Source organism: Cervus canadensis, chromosome 1 (genome assembly GCF_019320065.1).
Source record: "Cervus canadensis isolate Bull #8, Minnesota chromosome 1, ASM1932006v1, whole genome shotgun sequence".
Classification (NCBI taxonomy): Eukaryota; Metazoa; Chordata; class Mammalia; order Artiodactyla; family Cervidae; genus Cervus; species Cervus canadensis.
Window position 1 is genome coordinate 22,405,365 of NC_057386.1, and position 20,927 is coordinate 22,426,291.

At 51.7% G+C, this 20,927-nt stretch overlaps 1 protein-coding gene across 1 annotated transcript; it reads left to right on the forward strand.

Moving 5' to 3' along the window:
• The first annotated feature begins 1,799 nt into the window (after positions 1-1,799).
• Positions 1,800-11,134, forward strand: CDK5RAP3 (CDK5 regulatory subunit associated protein 3). Its single transcript, XM_043470310.1, has 14 exons — positions 1,800-1,911; positions 2,138-2,183; positions 3,892-4,023; positions 4,303-4,403; positions 4,788-4,836; positions 5,496-5,674; positions 5,901-6,037; positions 6,216-6,360; positions 6,747-6,857; positions 7,376-7,454; positions 8,018-8,106; positions 9,963-10,168; positions 10,538-10,709; positions 10,801-11,134. Exons 1-14 carry the CDS (start codon positions 1,906-1,908, stop codon positions 10,864-10,866), a joined length of 1,518 nt encoding a protein of 505 aa, XP_043326245.1. The 5' UTR covers positions 1,800-1,905; the 3' UTR covers positions 10,867-11,134.
• The last annotated feature ends 9,793 nt before the right edge of the window (positions 11,135-20,927 follow it).

A 20,927-nucleotide genomic window follows, 5' to 3' on the forward strand; every position in this document is an offset into this window, starting at 1 on the left:
ATGTGTCATCCTGTTGTCCCACTCCCCACCCACACAGTCAACCAACTGCCAAGTCCTGTCCATTTTCCTCCAAACTATCTCTGATATCCAGTCCTTCTCTTTCTCCTCATGCCTCTGTGTCAGGTCAAGCTCTAACTCTTGCGTAATAACCTTTTAACAGACTCCATGCCTTCAGCCTTACCTCCCACGAATCCATCTTCTCTGCAGTCAGTTTGTACAGGTCCCTCTTTGCCTCAAGCCTCAAAGCCTTGAAACCCTCCAGTGGTTCCTCTCTCCCTGCAGGGGTGAAGTCCAAGTTCCTTCCCGAGATGATATGATATGATACCACCCTTCTGCCTTTACAGTCCCTTCTCCAGCCACCCCCTCAAACATTTCACAGCACAGAGGCTGGCCTATCTGAAGGGCCGGCTCCGTAAGTGTGAGATCTATGCAGTTTATTTATTTATTTGGTTGCACTGGGTCTTTGTTGCTGCACACAGGCTTTCTCTAGCTTCAGAGAGTGGTGGCTACTCTCTCCAGTTGTGGGGCAGGGGCTTCTCATTGTGGTAGCTTCTCTTGTGAAGCACAGGCTCTAGGCACACAGGCTCAGTGGTTGTGGCTCCCGGGCTCTAGAGCACAGGCCCAGTAATTGTGACACACGGGTTAGTTGCTCTGAGGCATGTGGCGTCTTCCCAGACCAGGGATCAAATCCAGGTCCCCTGCAGTATCAGCTGGATTCCTATCCACTGCAACATCAGGGAAGTCCAGTTCATAATTTTTAACAGGGGCATTTTAATTATACACTGGACTCCTGCAGTTATCTTGCTAGTCTTGCCTGCCTGTTGTTCCCTGCACCTCGTTGCAAAGCCTGTAAAGCTTTGTACAGTCTACTCCACCCGGAACACCACTCCCACTACTCCTCTTTCTGCAACTCTTCTTTTAACACTCAATTTAGGTGTTATCTTTGGGATGCCTCCTTTGACCCTCCTCCCTCCCGATCCCTGCCCTAATCACATAACACGTAGCAGGTGTTCAACACTTGTCTATTACATAAATTCAGTGAGAAGGTAATGTGTGACGAAAGTGCCACAAAAGACTTTTAAACCATGATCCACGGTAAAGCGAGGCAAAGAGGGCGTTTCTAAAAAGACTCTTCTTGAGAGTCTCTTGGACTGCAAGATCAAACCAGTCAATCCTAAAGGAAGTCAACCCTTACTATTCACTGGAAGGACTGATGCTGAAGCTCCAATACTTTGGCCACATGACGGGAAGAGTTGACTCACTGGAAAAGACCCTGATGCTGGGAAAGATTGGGGGCAGGAGGAGAAGGGGGCAACAGAGGATGAGATCGTTGGAATCGTTGGATGGCATCACCGAATCAATGGATATGAGTCTGAGCAAACTCCGGGGGATGGTGAACGACAGGGAAGCCTGGAGTGCTCCTATTCATGGTGTCGTAAAGAGTCGGATACGACGGAGCGTCTAAACAACATCAAGGACCTCTAAGTTTCTCAGCGGGCGCTAGGACCCTGTTCGCAGACTCGTTAATCTTTAAGCAGAGGGCTCCGCGCCTGCCTGGCCGGAAGCGACTGGGACCAGCTCCAGAGCGCCGCCTGCCGGGATCCCGCCGCCGCTGCAGCCCTTTCCTGGAGCTCCGGCTCCTGCCAGGTCTTGAGCCCGCCTCGCGTCTCCCATTGGCTGGTTTCTCTTCTCCCGCCCTTCCCCGGCTCAGCCACTCGGAACCCCGGGGTGGGTGGGGCTTGAGGCCCGGGATGGAGCGCGCGCCCCGATTGGCTCTGAGGAAGGCGGTGACGTGGCCAGAGAAGACCCGTCTGTGCCTAACCCGAGGCTCAGCCACAACAGCACTGGATTAGTGATAGGCGGGGCGGGTCCCGGTCGGAGGCCGGAAACGGAAGTGAAGGAAAGATGCAGGTGGGGGAACAGCAGCTGGGGAAATGGGGGGCTGCCCTGGGACCCCTGGGCTGAGTTCAGCCGGTCCTTTCCTGACTTGCTTCTTCAGGCTCCCTCCGGGGGAACGGCCCTCCCCCGCCCGTTGCGCTGGCCCCTCAGGGTGGCGGTTGGGGCGATGAAGTGAGCGCGCGAGTGGCTTGTCCGCTCGCCGCACTCATGCACCTTTCCCTGCCGTGTTTCCCTCCAGGACCATCAGCACGTGCCCATCGACATCCAGACCAGCAAGCTACTCGGTAGGAGGGGCGCCCCCGCTCAACTAGCTGTCAAGGGGAGACCTGGCCTCCTTGCCCTCGTCACCCACAGCGGAAGCGCCGACCACTCTTGTTCTGTGCTCCCATCTGTGGCTGGACCTGCCTCAGTAAAAGGATCGGGAAGGAACCATGCAGAGACTCTATACTTGACCTGTGTTTTCTATTTTAACGTATATAACATGTTGTCAATCATATCTTTGAGGGACAGAGGAGAGTTGAAGGCTTACCTTAAAGCTGATCAGCTGCTGGATGGCGGATCTGAAGTTAGAACCTAAGTCTGTCAGGTTCCACTATTGTATTATGCTGGAAAAAAAAAACTTTCTTCCTTTTTATTTTTTCCTTTGATTTTAGGAGGAAAAGGCACGTAGGTCCAGTTGAAAAGAAAGCCTTTTAGTGGCCAGGCCATCTCCCTGCTGTCTGTATCGGGTCTATACCTCCTCTCCAGTCAGAGCCAGGGAAGGGCCTCTTCACTCTGACCCCTCTAGGGCAGTGCACAGCTCCTGGATTTTTAAATGGTCTTTGAGTTAATTGTTTTGATGCCAGTTGTATCATTAAGATGACGTCGGTTTGACTATGTCATCCCTTTGCTTCTATTTCTGTGACATCTACATAATTTTTGTTTTTGAAGATTTTAGTGGAGTGCAGCAATGGGAATATAACTCATAACTAATGTGGGCTCCCAGCATTTGACCAGTTAGCAGATTTATTAACAAGGGCAAGGTGGCCACTTAGTGGAGCATCTTTAACTTCATTTCGGATTTGTCCTAGCTCTTCAGGACATGTACACTCTTGATGTATATGCTTGTATTGGTCCCGAAAAGGACCAATAAAAACACAACCATTTATTGAGGGTTTATTCTATACCAAGTGCTGTTTTATGTGCTTAACATTATGAAAATGAAGATCACTACAATTTATTGAGCCCTTGCCATGTGCCAGGCACAGCGTTCAGTGTTAGCCTTTGTACTCAGTATATTTATCATCCCCATTTTACATGTAGAGAAACTGAGGCACAGAGAGGTTGAGAGACTTGCCCAAGAAAGTTGGTAATTAGAGCCAGGACCAGCTGACCACAAAGTCTAGATCTTAGCCTTCTCCTATGAGGAAATGTACATGGTTCTCATTCACCTATACCCTCAACTCAAAGCAGGTCTGGCCCAGAATCCAGGAGGTCAGTCACATTGGTATTCACGTGTGCAGGATGGTGCTACACTGGTAAGAGTAGACCAGTGTTATTTAGTCCTTAGGGGCTTTGCAGTTCTTTCATCTGGTATTTGGTATAACCATCTTGTATTTTCATTGTCATGGTTAATCCCAGCCCTGAGAAAGTAGAAATTGAATGGCATCCTCTGTCAGTAAGAAAGATATAGTTGTCTGTGGAAGCAAAAATATGATGGAGAATTTAGAGTGGTCCAAAGTGGCACTTTGATGTCAGAACCAATTGAAAGCTTTACTTTACCCTGTGTTGAGGCAGTTACTTTATAAAAGTCACATTATGGATAAAGTTAGGTTGCTGGAATCTGTTTAGCCCCAGGTATCCCTTTGAGCCTGTCTTCATTCCCATCTTCCTGTGACCCCCACACCTTAACCAATATGAGTACAACTTTTAGCCAATGCCTTAGCATATTTCACTTGAATCAGTGATGGAATTTTGGCCATGGGAATGCTATGATTTGGGTTTCTGCTACAGACTGGCTGGTAGACAGAAGGCACTGCACCCTGAAATGGCAGAGTCTGGTATTGACCATCCGAGAGAAGATCAACGCCGCCATCCAGGACATGCCAGAGAGCCAAGAGATCGCCCAGCTGCTCTCTGGATCCTGTGAGTGCTTCAGGGCTGCATTATTGGACCCCCCTCTTTCCTGGGGTGGTATATATCTGCTGAGCTGTTCCCTTTTCTTTAGATACAGGACTGTCCTCTAAAGAAAAAGAGGCTTTTATTTGGGGTATAGATGCTGGTTTATTTCAACACAAAATGATGAAGGGGAGAGCTGTGCCCTCTAAAGTTACTGGCATATACATGAGTCAGCCATATGCGGTGGCCGCAGTGGTGGGTTAGAGACTGTTATTTCCAAAGTCTTTGTTTTTCTTTGCTTTCCAGACATTCACTACTTCCACTGCCTAAGAATTGTGGAGCTTCTCAAAGGCACTGAAGCCTCCACAAAAAATATTTTCGGCCGGTACTCTTCACAGAGAATGAAGGCAAGTGTGGGTGACGGTGGTAACGCGCAGCTGGAGGCATCCAGTCCAGGGGGTCAGAGGCTGTCTGATCTCGCTGAGGATCCAGTGGAGATGCCCCCATGTAATATTTCCTCAACTTTCTCTCTGTCCCCATAGTTTATGCCAAAAGTAGATCCTGAAAGCGAAAGTATCAGTCGCTCTGTTGTGTCCAACTCTTTGTGACCTCTACCCCTGGGTTTACATTTGCTTTGGGAATTGCTCGTTGGCACCATCTTCTTAAAGTGGGTGGTCCAGCCAGCATTATGAAGGAGGGTGAGGATGCAGAGACTGGGAGAGCGTCCCCTGTTGCGGGATTGAGCTGGGATGTGGCTGCTCTCCTGGCTCACTTCCTATTTCTTTTCTTAGGATTGGCAGGAGATCGTAGCCCTATATGAGAAGGACAACACCTACCTAGGTAAGGGGCCCAACCTGGGAGTCCCAGTGTCCACGGGGGGGCTCCCTCCTCGAATTTTGAGACACTGGACTTCTAGGAGGTACAGTTCATGTAGGGGAAGAGGCTGGTGTGTAGAGGTTTGTGAGGTGGGAAAATAAATTTCAATGAGTATTGGGAGGAGGATGACCAGCAGGCAGGTTGTGGGCATTTGGACGGGTGCTTATGGGTCTTCTGCCAGTTACCTCTTGATGACTAGCGCCCCTGGCACCCCTCTGCTCCACTGGGCAGAAGAGGCACAGGTTGACCTGGGGCCTGTATCAAGTGCCTGAGAGAATAACTAAAAGGCTGACTGTAGTTTGGGTTGTATTTGCTAACAGTGTAAATAATTATAATAGCTAATATTGACCAAATATTAGTACTTATGAAATGCAAGGAATTATACTTGTGTTTTATATGGATTCTCTTAATTCTCATGATAAATATTACTACCCCTGTCTTATAGTTGGGGACTGGAGAGCTTAAATGACTGTCTTGGGTTCCACAGCCAGGAAGGGGAGGAACTGGGAGGTCGACCCCATGCTCTTCGCCTCCAGGCTAGGGTATATTTGCGCACGTCCTTGGGGCAGGCCTGCCGTAGAGGTGGGGGTCTGGAGTGAACTTCCTGGGCCCATCCTTCTCAGTGGAGCTCTCCAGCCTCCTGGTTCGGAACGTCAGCTATGAGATCCCCTCCCTGAAGAAGCAGATCGCCAAGTGCCAGCAGCTGCAGCAGGAATACAGCCGCAAGGAGGAAGAGGGCCAGGCGGGGGCTGCCGAGATGAGGGAGCAGTTCTACCACTCGTGCAAGCAGTACGGCCTCACGGTGAGCAGGCCGGCTCTCCCGCAGCGGGGGGGACACATGCCTGGGGCCTCGGTCTGTCTTCCTGGGCCCAGTGCCTTTGCTTCTGGGGCGGGCTTTCCTTCTCTGCCACTTGGGCCCTTCTTGGGCCAGTTTCTTGCCCATCTTGAATCTTCAGGCATTTTCTTTAATCCGCTGGACTCCACTTCCCACCACTTCTGTCTGAGCCCACCTCGTGGATCCTCTCTAGGGGGACAATGTCCGAAGAGAACTACTGGCCCTGGTGAAGGACCTACCCAGTCAGCTGGCCGATATCGGGACAGCAGCCCAGACCCTGGGCGAAGCCATTGACCTGTACCAGGCCTGTGTGGGGTTCGTGTGTGAAAGGTATTGAGGGCCCCGGCTTCTCCCCGGTGGAGGGGGGCGGGGACCACTGAGCTACTTCCCCGGCTGCGCTCTCTTACCCACTTGTACTTTCCCCACGTGACGCTTGAGTGCCGGGCCCAGCCCTGGGCCTGGCCTCACAAGTGGGCAGCAGGAGGGTCAGTGGCACGCTCCATTGCAGCCCCACAGAGCAGGTGCTGCCGATGCTGCGGTTTGTGCAGACGCGGGGGAACTGCACAGTGTACGAGTGGAGGACGGGCACGGAGCCCTCGGTAGTGGAGAGGCCACACCTTGAGGAGCCCCCTGAGCAGGTGGAAGAAGACGCGGTAAGACAGGCCGAGTGAGAGCCGCTTCCTCCCCTCATACACGGTTCAGTCCTCCCCCGTCCCCTTTGAACTCAGAGTCCAGAGGGAAGAAAGGGGTGTTCCTGTGAGGGAGACTGCAGGTGGAAGGGCCCAGAAGGCCCTACTCCGTTTTTCTGGCGTTCTTGAGACCGCAGGGTAGATAAGCACTGAAGAGGCCCAGGAGGCTGGTCAGCTTTGAACTGGGAACCCTTCAGTCCCCTGAGCTCTCTGAAGACAGACTCTCCTTTGGGAAGCTTGGAGGCCATCATGTTTAAACAGAGTGCCAGTGTTCCCTGCTGAGACCTAGAGGAAGGCAGGCCCCTTTTTCTCACCCATCTTCCTTGAGCTAATACTTTTTTCCCTTCTAGATTGACTGGGGTGACTTTGGGGTGGAGGTGGCGTCTGAAGGGGCTGACTCTGGCATCTCTGCCCAGACTGCTGGAATTGACTGGGGCATCTCCCTGGAATCGGATTCAAAGGTTGGGATGCTCTCTCGGTCCGTCTCTCTTGAGGACTTTCTGTGATTGCTGTTTTGGTGATAAGAAACATGTTGGGAATTTCCTAGTGGTCCAGTGGTTAAGACACCGCACTTCCACTGCAAGGGGCAAGGGTTCAGTCCCTGGTCAGGAAACTGAGATCCCGGGTGCCTTTCAGTGTGGCAAAAGGAAAAAAAAAGTTTTCTCTCTCTCTCTTTAAAGACATCACTTGAAGTTCATAGCTCTTGGACCACATATAGTTTGGGGGGAGGCAGAATTTCCAAAGTGACATGTCAGAGTTTAGACCTCTTGGTGTTTGGGGCAGGTGTGGGGGTGTAGGCAGGTGGTACCTATATGCATGGGCCCACACTGCCATCTTTGCCACCTCCATCAGGGCTGCAGGTCCTTCATATAGTTGAAACGTGCCATCATTGAGCTTCCTGAGGGCTGTAGTTTATTCTGGCTCCCTTTGCTGGGGAAAGTTCTCCCAACACTGCAGGGGTTCTTTGCTCTCCACCCAGGAAGCTGGGGGTGATGAGATAGACTGGGGAGACGATGCCACTGCTCTGCAGATCACCGTGCTGGAAGCCGGAACCCAGGGTGAGTGTGTCGCTCCCTGCAACCCTGGCAGAGGGTACCCCTGTGTCTGAAGAAGCAAAGAAAAAGTACACTGCCAAGGCTCTTCTTCTCATACAGTTACCTGTTTTTTTCAAAATCTTGTTGATGATGTGAGTGTAGTGGATAGAGAAGAGTTCTTAAAATGAAGCCTAGAAACTCTCAGTGCTTTGGATATTGAATGTGGGTCAGCCTTTGTCTGGGATGTTCCAAGAGGGCTGACCTGGCCCCCGCTTCCCCACAAGCCGAGAGGCTGTGACTGAGCCACTAGAGGGCAGTGCAGGATGAGACTTGATGCCCACCAAAGTGAAGGAACTCTTGGTTCTTTGGAACTCAGCTCTGTGGTCCTCCTCACAGACTGCAGTTGGCTCTTGGTGCCTGATTAGGGCTGCAACAAATGGGAAAGGGTGACCCTTCCTTCTTGGGTTGGAACAGGAAGTGGCTTTAGTGTAGTGTCTGTGTCCATATTAATGCACGAGGACTTCTCAAACCAATGGTCTTCTTGTATAGTCTTTAGCCACTTTATCACTTCTCTCTCTTCCTGGCAGCTCCCGAAGGTGTTGCCAGGGGCCCGGATGCTCTGACACTTCTTGAATACCCTGAGACCCGGAATCAGTTCATTGATGAGCTCATGGAGGTACTTTTGTCTCTGGGTGATGTGCGGGGAGGCCCCACCAGCATAGGCGGTATTGCTCTAGCCACCTGACCTGACCCTCCTGTTTGTGTGAAGGATGCCGAGTGCTGTCAGTGTTCTGGAGCAGGGGCACTCCCATTCGCTCTGGAGCATTGGTATGCTTCCCATTCATTCCATTCATTCAGTGGGCTTCCCCGGTGGTTCAGTGATAAAGAACCCACCTGCAATGCAGGAGCCGCAGGAGACATGGGTTTGATCCTTGAGTCGGGAAGATCCCTTGGAGGAGGGCATGACAGCCCACTCCAGTATTCTTGCCTGGAGAATCCCATGGACAGAGGAGCCTGGCTACAGCCCATAGGGTCGCAAAGAGTTGGACACAGCTGAAGCGAGTGAGCACGTATTCAGTCAACAGTGTTCATCATGTTTATCATCCTTCCTAAACCCCTGGCGCTGTCTGAGGAGACAGCAGAAAACAAGACAGAATCCTTGACCTCGTGGAGCTTGTAGTCTAGTGGGGAACACAGGCAAGAAACAAGGCAAACAGGTTAAATATTCAGCATGTTAGGTGTTAACATAGTGCCATGGAGAAGAGCTGGAAAGGGAGATGGGGTTGCTGGGAAGGCCTGTTTGTTTGTTTTTATTTTTTTTTTAAGGCCTGTGTTTTTATGTTGGTGGTCAAGAAGGCCTTGTTGCAAAGGTGACCAGTCAGCCAAAACCTGCAGGGGATCCAGAGAGAGCCAAGCCCATGTCCGGCAGAATAAGTCTTCCAGGCAGGGGGAGCAGCACAGAAGCTTTGAGGCAGAAGTGTGTCCGGCACACGTGATGGACAAGCAGGCCGAGCAGGGGAGCTGGGGGAGTAGAAGAGCTCAGAAAGCTGAAGGGAACTGGGAGCTGTTGGAGGTTTGGAGCACCACGTTCTCATTTGTGTTTCATGTCATCTCTGTGGCTGAGGTGTCTGGCAGCCCACAGTAAAAAGCTGGTGTTCTTGGACCTTCTTTGTGGGACTGGGAAGCTGGGGGCCTGCCTTTGTTAATTTCTGAGTGTGTCCACTTCTCAGGCCTGCTGGCAGGGTTGGGGCTCATGGAACATCTTGTCCGCACCAGTCTAATTCAGGTTTCCATGGTTGAATAAAAGTGACAAGATATTTGGCTGGTTCTCAGATTTCTTCCTAGCCTTTTCTTAATCTAGGGCTTCTCAAACATGGATTCCTGTTCCCTGAATCTCATTTTTCCCATGGAGAGAAAATAACTTCGTTGAGCAGAGAGAACCCCTTGAATCGCTTTGTAGTTATCTGATCCATAGCCTGGGAGGAGGAGGGAGTGTTCCTGGGCTAGGTAAGGCCTGAGACAGCAATGAGGGACTGAAAGTTGATGGTGGAGGCTGCCCCAAACTCCCACCTTATAGTTGGTGAGTTTCTAGCAATAAAAATGCTCGGAGGAAATAACTGCTCCTCCGTTGTTGTTCATTCACTAGGGGTGTGTTAGTCATTCAGTCGTGTCTGACTTTGTGACCCCATGAACTGTAGCTCACCAGTCTCCTCTGTCCATGGAATTCTCCAGGCAAGAATACTGGAGTGGGTTGCCGTTCCTTTCTCCAGGCACTCTTCCTGACCCAGAGTTCGAATGTGGGTCTCCTGCATTGCAGGCAGACTCTTTACAGTCTGAGCTACCAGGGAAGCCCTGTTCATTTGCTAAGTCATGTCCAGCTCTATACGACCTCATGGACTGTACCACACCAGGCAGTCCCCACTGTCCCTCCTCCAGAATCCAACCCTTACCTTATTCTATATTTTGAACAGGCTGAGGGCCTAGCTTCTGAGTTCTTTTCTCAGTTTGAACTAAATCCTCTTCCGTCCTCAGCTAGAAATCTTCTTGTCCCAGAGAGCAGTGGAGATGAGTGAGGAGGCAGACATCCTGTCTGTGAGCCAGTTCCAGCTGGCTCCAGCCATCCTGCAGGGCCAGACCAAGGCAAAGATGCTCGCCATGGTGTCGGCACTGCAGGATCTGATTGGCCGGCTCACCAATCTTCGAATGCAGCACCTGTTTATGATCCTGGCCTCACCAAGGTCTGGCTTTCCCCCTGATGTTGGGCTGTTCCAGGGCATGTTGCAGGGCTCTGCCATCTTGGGTGGCCCTGCCTCCTTGTTCCTTCCTCTCCGTGACCCCTTGGGCCTCATCCATGCTTCCATAACTGCACCACCCCAACTGGGGTTGGAGGTTCTCTTTGGGGCAAGATGGGGTGGCTTGAAATGTGCAGGCAAAATCTGCTTCCTGGGTAGGATGGGGAAGTGGGAGTGGCATTCCATACAAGGAAGGACTGAAGGATGTGGAGGCTGAGAGGCTGACAGAGACTGAGCCTCCCCTGTTGCAGCAGTTGGATGGGGACACCCAGGCTGCCCAGAGACACTGAACACTTACGTGAATGCCCTGCCCAGGTATGTGGACCGAGTGACTGAGCTCCTCCAGCAGAAGCTGAAGCAGTCCCAGCTGCTGGCTTTGAAGAAAGAACTGATGGTGCAGAAGCAACAGGAAGCCCTCCAGGAGCAGGCGGTTCTGGAGCCCAAGCTGGATCTGCTGCTGGAGAAGACAAAGGAGCTGCAGAAGCTGGTGAGACCAGAGAGGCAAACCTGCCCAGTTTCCGCAGAACAAGGCCCCTTTGCCTTCTGCCTCCCGCCCACTCAGTATCACTGTCTTTCAGATTGAAGCCGACATTTCCAAGAGGTACCATGGGCGCCCCGTGAACCTGATGGGAACCTCTCTGTGACCTACTGCCGTTGTTCTTCCTGCCCATCTTCTCAGCATTCAGGATGGAGGAGGGACAGCGCGGGGCCCTTCCTGGTGAGAGACTAAGCCGACTGGAGGCAGGAAGGCCCTGTGATGGAACTGTCACCCGGAGGGTGACCTCGGCACTCTCTGTACTCTCTGCAGGAGGCTGTCTTGATGGTCCTCCGGCCCCTCAGCCTCAAATCACAGCTTCCGGCCCTTCTTGTTAATGTAGTTGGACTTTAATAAAAGAGATTCTTGTTTCCCTACTGACAGTGCCTATCTCTGGGCCTGGGGTTGAGGCTGGGTGCCCATTTGCATGGGGTTCTTGATCCTCTGAGGTAGCAGGTTGGGGACTTTTCCTCTTTGCCTCTGGTGGCAGGGAGGCCCCACAGATGAGTGTCTACAAACAGTTCAGCAAGGGACTCTGGGGTAGCTGAGTCACCTGGGGCCCTTTCTCTCCAGAGCCAGGCCCAGACTGCCCCATTCAGGCCAGAAGCCCAAGGGGAGCAGTCAAGTGGCAGCCTTGTTGGAGCCAGCAAAGCTGTATTTTCCTTTTAATCACAGCTTACCTCCAGGCAGAGGGAAAATGCGGTTTGGGGAGGAAGGGTCTGATCAACAAGGTGGAGACAGGAGTTGTCACCTTCGCTAGCTGCCTGTCCACTTCCCACCCATAACTGCCTGCTCTGTGATTGGGTACAGCCCACCCCAGGCCAGCACCCCTCTCCCTGGCCACCTACCCATCCCCATTTCCCAGGAAGGGTAGGGGTTGGGGGTGGCCAGCAATTCGATTTTAATTTCATAGCAGAGCAGTTGATTCATGGCTCTTTGTCGCTGGCGTTGACTCCCGTAATGACTTTCCATCAAAATGAAAAGTGGAGTGACACCACTCATTATTCCTGCTGCTTGTTATCTCAGTTCTGGGGAGGGCCGCCCCCTCCCTGCTGCCTTTCAGCCGTCCTGGACAGTGAGTGATGGCCCCTATTAATCACCGACCCCGCGGACTCCGGCGGACACACGCTATCCAGAGGAGAGAGAGATAAGGCCGCATGAACTGCTCGAAGCCGCTCCTATCAATTAATGTCAGCCCATCGCTTCCCCCCAATCTTTGCCTATTCACCTCCTTTTGGGGGGATTGGAAGTCTAGGAATTGAAAAAGGAAAGACATTGGTGTGGAATGTCGAGGTACAACTGTCCTTGGAATAGAAGGGCATCGGGGCCTGAGCGGGCCGTGTCCCACCCTCAGGCGCTGTGACGGCTTGGCTGGGGAGCTGTCTGCAGCTCTGGGGTCCTTTCTCTCTGAGAGAATGTCAGCCACGTCCTGCCCCACCTGTTTGGCTGCTGGCTCCACTGGCCTTCTGACCTACCCCTTGCGGCCGCCATCAGCTCACTGAGGCATGCTACCCTTGCCCACTCTAATGTCCCTCAGCCAATCAGCAGCTGTTACACAGGCTCTTTGCTCACAGGCACTGGGCTTTGGGGAGAACCCTGTGATCATGTGACCATGGCAGGCTGGGTTCAGGCCTCCTAAGCTCTTGCTGCTGCCCTCGGGAGCACCTTGCTGGCCTCCACCCTGCCTGGGGCCAGTAGGGGATGTTGGATGTGCTGTTTGGCCGCAGGAGACAAGAAGTGGGTTTAATAGGTTTTTTCAGCAGATTTTGGTCACCTTGGTAAGCAGTGTGGCTAGGGGACGTCTCTCAGGGGGTACTGGGCCCATTTCACTGCTTATCTGGTGAAGTGAAGGCCCATCTAGCTGTAGGTTCATGTAACTGATTTCTTAAAAGAACCGTAACATTGGGTTTGTTCTCCAGAGCCTTTAGCCCTATTTTCTTGTGACCCTGTGCTTTGCTTCCTGGGTCCTACTTTCCCCAGCCACCCAATGGCATTGAAGAGCCCACCTGGCTGTTTGACCCCGCAGAAGGGCAGCTCTGTGTCTTTCCGATCTGCTCCCAGATTTCCCAGAACATCACTCTGATTGCATTTAGCTTCCTGCCTGTTCATCTCAGAGGTGGTTGTGAGGATTAAATGAGTTAACATCTGCAGAGCTCTTAAAACAGTGCCTGGCACAGCGTAGTGCTCGCTGGACATATGTGAGCTCTTATTTTGGGTTTGTGAAACAATGTTAAGGATGCTTCCTCCAGTCCTAACTTCCTTCTTTGAAGCGAGGTGGGGGTGGGGGGAAAGAGGCTCCTTGTGGAGCTTGAAGACCCAAGTTCTGAGCAGTCAGGTTTCTGGAACTCCCAAAACAACATTCAGGGAGAGAGGAGATGGGCCCAGATCACACACTCAGAATCCTTCGTTAGATGAGAATTGTATTGCCAAGAGCACTCTACTTTTATGTTTGCTTTTGCACCACCTCTTTCCAGAGAAGATTTAAGGTGCTCACTGTTTAGCTAAGACCTGCTTCAGATAAGGAAAGCATCACCTTTCCAAAATCCTTTCACCCAGCCAAATCCAGGCAACTCAAATCAAGCCCACTCACCATGATTCTGTTCAGATGAAGCCTTTCTTCCAGCATAGACTGTCCTTTCCAAGTCTGGTTCTCAAAGTGTAGGATCCTTTTGCACTGCAGTCCGTGATGGCCGACCATGAAGGTGGGTTAAGTAGAGTGCTAATAATTGCTCCTCTGGGTTCCAGCCACTCGACTAAGGGCTTGACAGGGAGATAGGTCCTATACACCCAGAACTAGTGTCCCAGGGCCTGTGTGGGGCAGGGGTTATCTGTATCATTGAGACCAAAATCTCACTCCTCTGAGTATGGTCTGCTCCAGAGGACTGACCTGGAGTGGAGGACCAAAGAAAAAGCAGACCCCAGGCCCTAGGGGAACAGGAGTTAATTCTGCTTGGTTGTGTCTGTCTCCCTTGTTAATTCCCCAGGTGTTCCTTACAGTTTCTCCCCTAGAAACTTGGATCCTGCAGCTCTTCCTGCTTTTTCATTTACACTTGCCTGTCCTGTTACTAAGTTCTATTTCATCTCCCCCCGCACCCTTGGCACGGGGCAGCCCTTGACACCTTGACGCTGTATGTAGATGTCCTATCCCTGCCTGGGTCACCACCAGGTCTTAGTTCCCCGACCAGGGTCTTGGCCCTCAGCAGTGAAAGCAGAGAGTCCTAGCCCCTGGACCGCCAGGGAATTCCCGTTTCATCTTTTAATTGCCATTTGTTTATTTTCCTCTCCCCACTACTCCAAACACATACATGAATGTGTGCACACATACAGTCTAATAACAGTAACAGTGGTGATTGGCAACTTCTCTAGAGCTACACTGTCCAGGTAAAATCCCAGCTCCACTCTTGCCACCTGTGTGGTCTTGGGTGAGTCCCTGGACCTCTCTGCACCTCATTTTTTTCCACCAGTGAAATGAGGACAAAGGAAGACAACCTCGGAGTGGGTAGCTGTGGTGAGTATGGGCGACACCCAGAGGGTACCTGGTGCAGAAAGACTGCTGGCAGCTTGTGAGGGGTGGTGGATGCAAACATCCTGGACTTAGGTTAGAAACTTCCGTTCGGGTCCTGGTTCCATATATCCTGGATATTCCGACACATCCCAAACCACCCCCATCAGCATCCCCATCCCACACTGCATCCCTCTCATCTCCTATCTCTGTTCTGTCAACAGGCTCTCAGCCTCTGCTGGTTCACTTCCAATCCACCTTTTCCATGTTCCTTGTTGACCTAATCATTTCCCTACTTAGAAACCCGGATGCCCCCTCAGCTCGCCCAGATTCCTAGTGTCACAGGGCAGCCCTTGACACCTTTGTCCACTTGCCTTTCCAGCCTGGGTATCCACTGAAGACCCCAAACCCATGTATGTCCCCAAACCCCTTCTGGGGTCCCTTTAGCCCTCCTTTTAGACCCAATTGATGAGACCCACACTCATTTCCAGTTCCCAGACAGAATGAGTTCCCCTCCTCCTCCTCAGCAGCATCCCTGACGCTGTATGTAGATGTCCTGAATTCAGGGAACATCTCTCGACGACGTGACTGGCTTCCCATGGGCTGAGCCCCAAACGGAATGGCTTAAGAGCAGGGGCTGGCTTTTGGTCATTTTTGCCTCCTTCCCTTTTGTGCCTGTCCCTTTGGAATCTCAGGCTTCCCTGGTGGCTCAGATAGTAAAGAATCTGCCTGCAGTACAGGAGACCTGGGTTCGATTCCTGGGTCAGGCAGATCCCCTGGAGGAGAAAATGGCAACCTACTCCAGGATTTTTGCCTGGAAAATCCCACGGACAGAGAAGCCTGAGGGCTGCAGACCATGGGGTCAGAAAGAGTTGGACACAACTGAGTGAGCACGCATGCTTTGGAATCTCAAACTTAACTTTTCTGAACTTCAGTTGTCTTAGTGATCTCTCAATTGACTCTGACTTCTAAAATGTCAGATCATTTATGACATTTTATGACGTGTTAACGATCATGTGGTACACAATTAAGTTAAAAAAAACAAAGTCCCATAAAGAAGTTTGGGAAGAAAATTGGGTTTAATTAGGTTTTAAAATGAACCAATGGTCAGATTAAGTCTGGTCCACAGTTGTCTAGGGATAGTGCCCGCCCTGAGGAGCTTCTGGGCCGGTCTGTCCTATCCCCGTTTGGTTGAGGTCTCTTCAGAGAAGAGAGCTTCTGTTCAACCTCTTGGAGGTTTCATGGCTTCATTGACCCAGGTCTGCCGCTGCTTACTGAATGCTGCCCACATGCCGCGTTCTGAACAAGCTGATCAGCACCCCGAGTAATCAGGCCCCAGGCTCCGCTCCCAGGTTCCTAGCAAATCCGGGGGTGGGCGGTGCTGGGAGGGGCGGGCAGCAGGAGGGTGTTCAGCCTGTTCCAGGGCAAAGAAGCCCGGGATGCCAGCTGACCCTGACGAAGATCTCTTGTGTCCTCCACGTGCCCTTCCTCTCAGGTGGTGAGCAGGACCCCTCTGGGTACATGGGCCCTGAGTAAACTCATACCTGTCCCCTCTCTCCTCCCCCAGGCTCCAAAGAAAACCAGTGTGAATATTTAAACTTCTCCTGTGTGTCTAATAAAAAGTTCTGCACTATTTAACGCCCCAGCTATCCATTACTGTCGGGAGCTGCCCTCTCCCTCCCAGCCTTCCCCTCCCTCCTTCTCTCCCAAACCCCGCGCAGCGAAGCCATTTGTCAAAGCCCTCGCTGCAGGCTGCGCTTGGCTGTGTCTGAAAGGACAAGCGCCCCGCAGGGGGAGGCGGGGATGAATAAAGGGGCTATGCAAATTGCTGCTTAATCTGCAGAGAAACACCCAGGCTTTGGGGAGACGCTCATTACTTCTTTTAACTGTGATTAACGGGCAAATTAAACCCGAGCCCTTAACTCTGTCCTGGCAGAGGACTCGAACGCAGAGCCCTGGGCCATGCAGGTGGAGGGAGGTGCTGGTGTGTAGCTGCAGTCCCCGGGGGCTGGGATCCAGGAGAAGTCTGACCCTTAACCCGCGTCGTCGTTGCCTTCGTGGAGTAGGAGGGAGGGGAGCCCCGAATTGGGTAGGTGGGGAGATTCAGCGCAACTTAACACATAGGAAAGGGAGCACTCCATGCCCTAAGAATGAGGGAGTGGCCCTGGATTGCTGCCTTCTGTTCCTCGACAACAAAAGTGTGAGGACTCCCTGGCCTCCCCTGCCAGGACCTACTATTGGTGTGACCACAGTGCCTTTAGCCCCAAACCTGGGGCTGAAAATGTGTGTCTGAGGAACCTCCAGAAGTTCAATTCCGAAAATGCCCTTGGGCCCAGGGAGGCGGGAAGAGGCAAAGAAGCAGGAGGTCAGGGACTGTTTTTATGGAAGTAGAGCATGCTAAGTCACTTTAGTCATATCTGACTCTTTGCAACCCGATGGAACATGGACAGAAGCCTTCCAGGCTCCTCTGTCCATGGGATTTCCCAGGCCAGAAGACTGGAGTGGGTTGCCAGGCCCTTCTCCAGGTGATCTTCCCAACCCAGGGATCCAACTGGCATTTCATGTCTCCTGCACTGGCAGGCAGGTTCTTTACCACTAGGGCCACCGGGGAAGCCCCATTTATGGGACTAGAGACCCTAGGAATAGTCTTGCTACAGGTTATACAGGTTATAAGCTTACAGAGTCCAGCACCCAAGTCAGAAGGGATCAAAGGTCCAAGGCGGCCCTCTCTGTTTCTTACCCCATCTGAGTGTGTGTGTTGATATCTGACCCAGCTCAGAACGTATGATTTACCATTTTAACCCTTTTTGTGGGCACCATTCAGTGGTGTTAAGTTCATTCACATTGCTCTACAACCATCCCCACCACTCATTCTGTGCCAAAGACCAGCCACCTATAATCACCTCTAATAGACAACAAGTGAGGCAGAACTGGAGGTAGAATAGTTTTGTCTGAAATGCAGAAAACTGGGCAAGGGCACTAGTGCCTAGCACTCCAGGTGAGTGGAATGGCGGCCTCATGCTCCGGAGGTGGGTTGGGTGGAAATCCTGTAGGAATTCCCCGTTAAAGAAGGTCCCATAAGCCTGAGTGAATAGGAGGTGAAAGATGACATACAACGGTGACGGACTGTCTGTCAAGCTGACGGGGCCGAGGAGAGACACGGCCCCGTATTTTATTTTGTCGTCGTCAAGTGGATCAGTAGGTCTGTCATAGAAACCAGGCCTGACAGCTCGCTCAGCGACTCAGCTCTCTTCTCTTGACTCCTGCAGCCCAGCTCCACCATCTATTAAAACATCCCGGGCTGTCAGGGATATTAAAAGGCTCTGTCACTCCTTCTTAAAACAGTCATAAATACAATCTGGACATGAGCATTTGGGCAGGAGCCCCAGTGCTGAATGGGAAGAGACAACAGCAGGGACGCCTACCTTCCTTGACAGCTAAGGCTCAAACAGGGAGCCCAGGATTCCTCTCCTTTTTCTCTCGAATGCAAGAATCAGGGCCGTCTCCAACATCTGCTGAGGACTGGCATCTTGAAACAACTATTATCAAACATAGAATGTGGCCTTTGTTAGCATGACCACAGCCTCAACTTATATCTGGTGCCCGGCGCACCCAAACGGCCCCTGTTCCATATGTCTGCCTGTGTGCCTGCTTCCTAGGCCTCTCTACGTGGCCCGGTGTGGGAAGGAACCAAAAGGTAACGAGAAAGCCCCACGTTCTTCTTCCTCCTGTCCCTCTTCTACTCTCCCTGCCCCGTGTGGCCTCGTGACTGACCCACGTTGGAACAAGGATCTTAGGCTGGAGGCTTCCCAGGCAGGCTTTCCCAAGTGCCAGATGGAACTTGTAATCATGCCAATTGGAAAACCCCAGTCAGCCCGGAATCCTGAGTCTCTTCAAACTATGGGATCACAAATCTTCCTGCCTGGAAACTTCCAGCTCTCAAAGGGGGCATTCCCTTCCTTTCTACACAAGCGTGCATGGCCTCAGGCTTCTTGCTACGAGCTGGCCCCTCTTTTCAAGAGCATCCGATTTGGGATGGAGGATGTTTCTCCAGCTCTCAGCTTGCAGCTCTGTGCCTCTATATTGAGGCATAGAGCCAAAGACCAGCTACAATCCCCAGGCAAATTCTGACTCTGGGCTCCATCTCTGTCTGTTGGGCTAGGTTGTCACCAAATGCCTAGTTTCCTGAAACATACAAAGGCCCTGCGTTGACATCAGGGCAGCACCCCGGACACTGGCCTCTTGAAATGTCCTGTCTTCTGCCCACCTGGTGTTTGAAGGCTGGAATCACTTTCCATCCCAATACTTCTAGTTAGCTTTGGATATTTTTCTAAACTATGGACTGATTTTTTGGGGGGGAGGTGTTTGTTTATTTGTTTTCAAAGAAATTACCTTCTCAGCAGCTTTCTCCAAATATTTCATGTCAAGAAGTATCAGACTTTTATCCTTCCTTTCTATAATATTTATTACATGCCTACCTTATTCGGTTGTCCAGGCCAGAGGACAGAACTAGGTCTGTGGGTGGAGGTAAGAGGGAGGCAGGTTTCTGTCTAATATATGGAAGCCTTTTATGACAACCAAAGGTGCTCCACAGGACACAGGTGAGACAGTCATCATCACTGAGGACCTTAGACTGGCACTGGGTCAGTATCTGGTGGGGACACTGCAGAGGATGGGAGGTTGGTGGGATAATTCTGAGAGTCAATGACTGGGGCACTTGGTATGTCTGGAAGCTGGACAAGGCCTAGCAGCTGTTCACCAGCTGCCTTCCATGTGGCCATCTTGCCATGTAATCCCAGATGGTCAGACCCCTCACCCTCTAAGGTCACAGGAGCAGCGGCAGGGTAGTGGGCAAGTCCTTCTTTGCTCTGGTAGCCCCAGGCAGTGTCTGTGATGGCCTGGGGAAGGCAGGATGTGAGAGGTAGTGATGAGAAAGAGATCCCACCAGTTACCCTGGTAGAGAAAGGCTCAGAGCTCTCTCTTCCCGCCCGCTCCCCTCTTACTGGCTTCCACTCCTACTCCCCTCCTGCCATGTCTCCCTTTCCACCTGCCTTGGCTTCTCCCTCCCTCTTTTGCTCTCCTAACCCCCTTCCCTCCTCCACAGCCTCCCTCATCTCCATGGCGATAAAAGGGGAGGTGTGGTGGGCTGTGCCCTGTATTTTGAGTCGCTCCATAATAGCCCCTTTCTCTGGAGACACAGGGGCTGCCTGTGGAACTAATCTCCCCCTGCCCATCAGCTCACAAAGGCCAGGGAAGCCCCTCCCTCAGCCTAGCCGCCCCAGTGACCCCGAGCTCGTTTCCGGTGCGCCTCCAACCCTCCGGGGCCTGCAGCTGGGCCTCTCTCATGGGACCCTGCACACAGGCGGGGTCACCCCGGCTGACCTCCCCCGAGGACGGGGTCAAGCCCCCTCTGAGGTCTCCAATGTGATTGGAAGGGAGCTGAGGCGGGGGATGTGGGGGGTGTAGGGGGAGGACGGGCATGGGGGAGGGAACCTTCTCTTTTAATGTAAAATTAAAAGACTCCCTGTGTCTTCCTGTCTTTGCAGCTCAGGCTGGGTCGCCTGGCCTGGGACCCCACCCCTGGGAATCTGGGCATCTTAGAAATTAGTTAAACTCCTGGCAATGGGGCTTAGTCAAACCTGATCTGGAATATCGGAATCATAAAAATCCTAGTGTGGGAAGGGGGAGAAGCTGTCTGTACAGGGCAGCCAGGTGTGGACAGTCAGCCTGGTTTTGACTCTGGTACTTGCTTGCTTAGACCCCTGTGGGCCTTGATGTGCTTATTTGTAGGATGGGAAAACTAATAGCACCAGCCTCGTGGGTAACATGCTAAGTGAGATCACGCACATAACATGTCCCTTAGCTGAGTTTCCGGCTCAGAGGAGGTTCTCCGGGTAGCAGAGCTGTGACTCTATTAGGCAGGAAGGAGTCCTCAGGCTTCAGGAACGATCTACTTAGCTCAAGCCAGGAATCCCCATCCCTGGAGAAGAATATTCAAGGCAGTGGATCTGGTGAAAACACAGACTAGGAAGTCAGAATGGCTGGGACTCAATCCCAGCTCTACCACCTACCAACTGTAAGACTGACTTTATGTGTAGAATGAGATAATACGTCCTAGAGTTATGAAGATCAAATGGTTTAACATGTGCAAAGTGCCCAGAGGGAAACTAGTTTGTTGTCCACGTTACATAAATGTTAGTTATGAGGGTTATTGATGTCATTATTATTGGGTCTCTGTGGACCTGATCTTCCCGAACAGTGCTTATTTCAAATATTCAAAGTCTTTGTCCCTACAAGTTCCCTCTCTTTTCTATGTCATACAGTACATTGTGATTTCTGGCAAGGAATAATATACGGTCACTTTCACTTGCTTGTTGATGAAAAAAAGGCATATTTTGCCTGTATAGACAGCAGCTCTAAACAAGGGACACAGCTAAGCCAGAAGGGAGTCATTGGCCCCTTATAAACAAGGCCAAGTAAAAAATAGGAGTTCAGAAAGGTTGAAGGAGGTCTGATGGGAGCTGCCAACAGCTCTCCTAACCCGCCCAACTTATTACTGGAATCATTTCAGGAGATAATTTAATGTTCTCCCTCGGTGGCCCTGTTTGCTCCTGCAGGGAAAAATAAATAAATAAACAAACCCAACCACCCCAACCAACTCAAGCTTT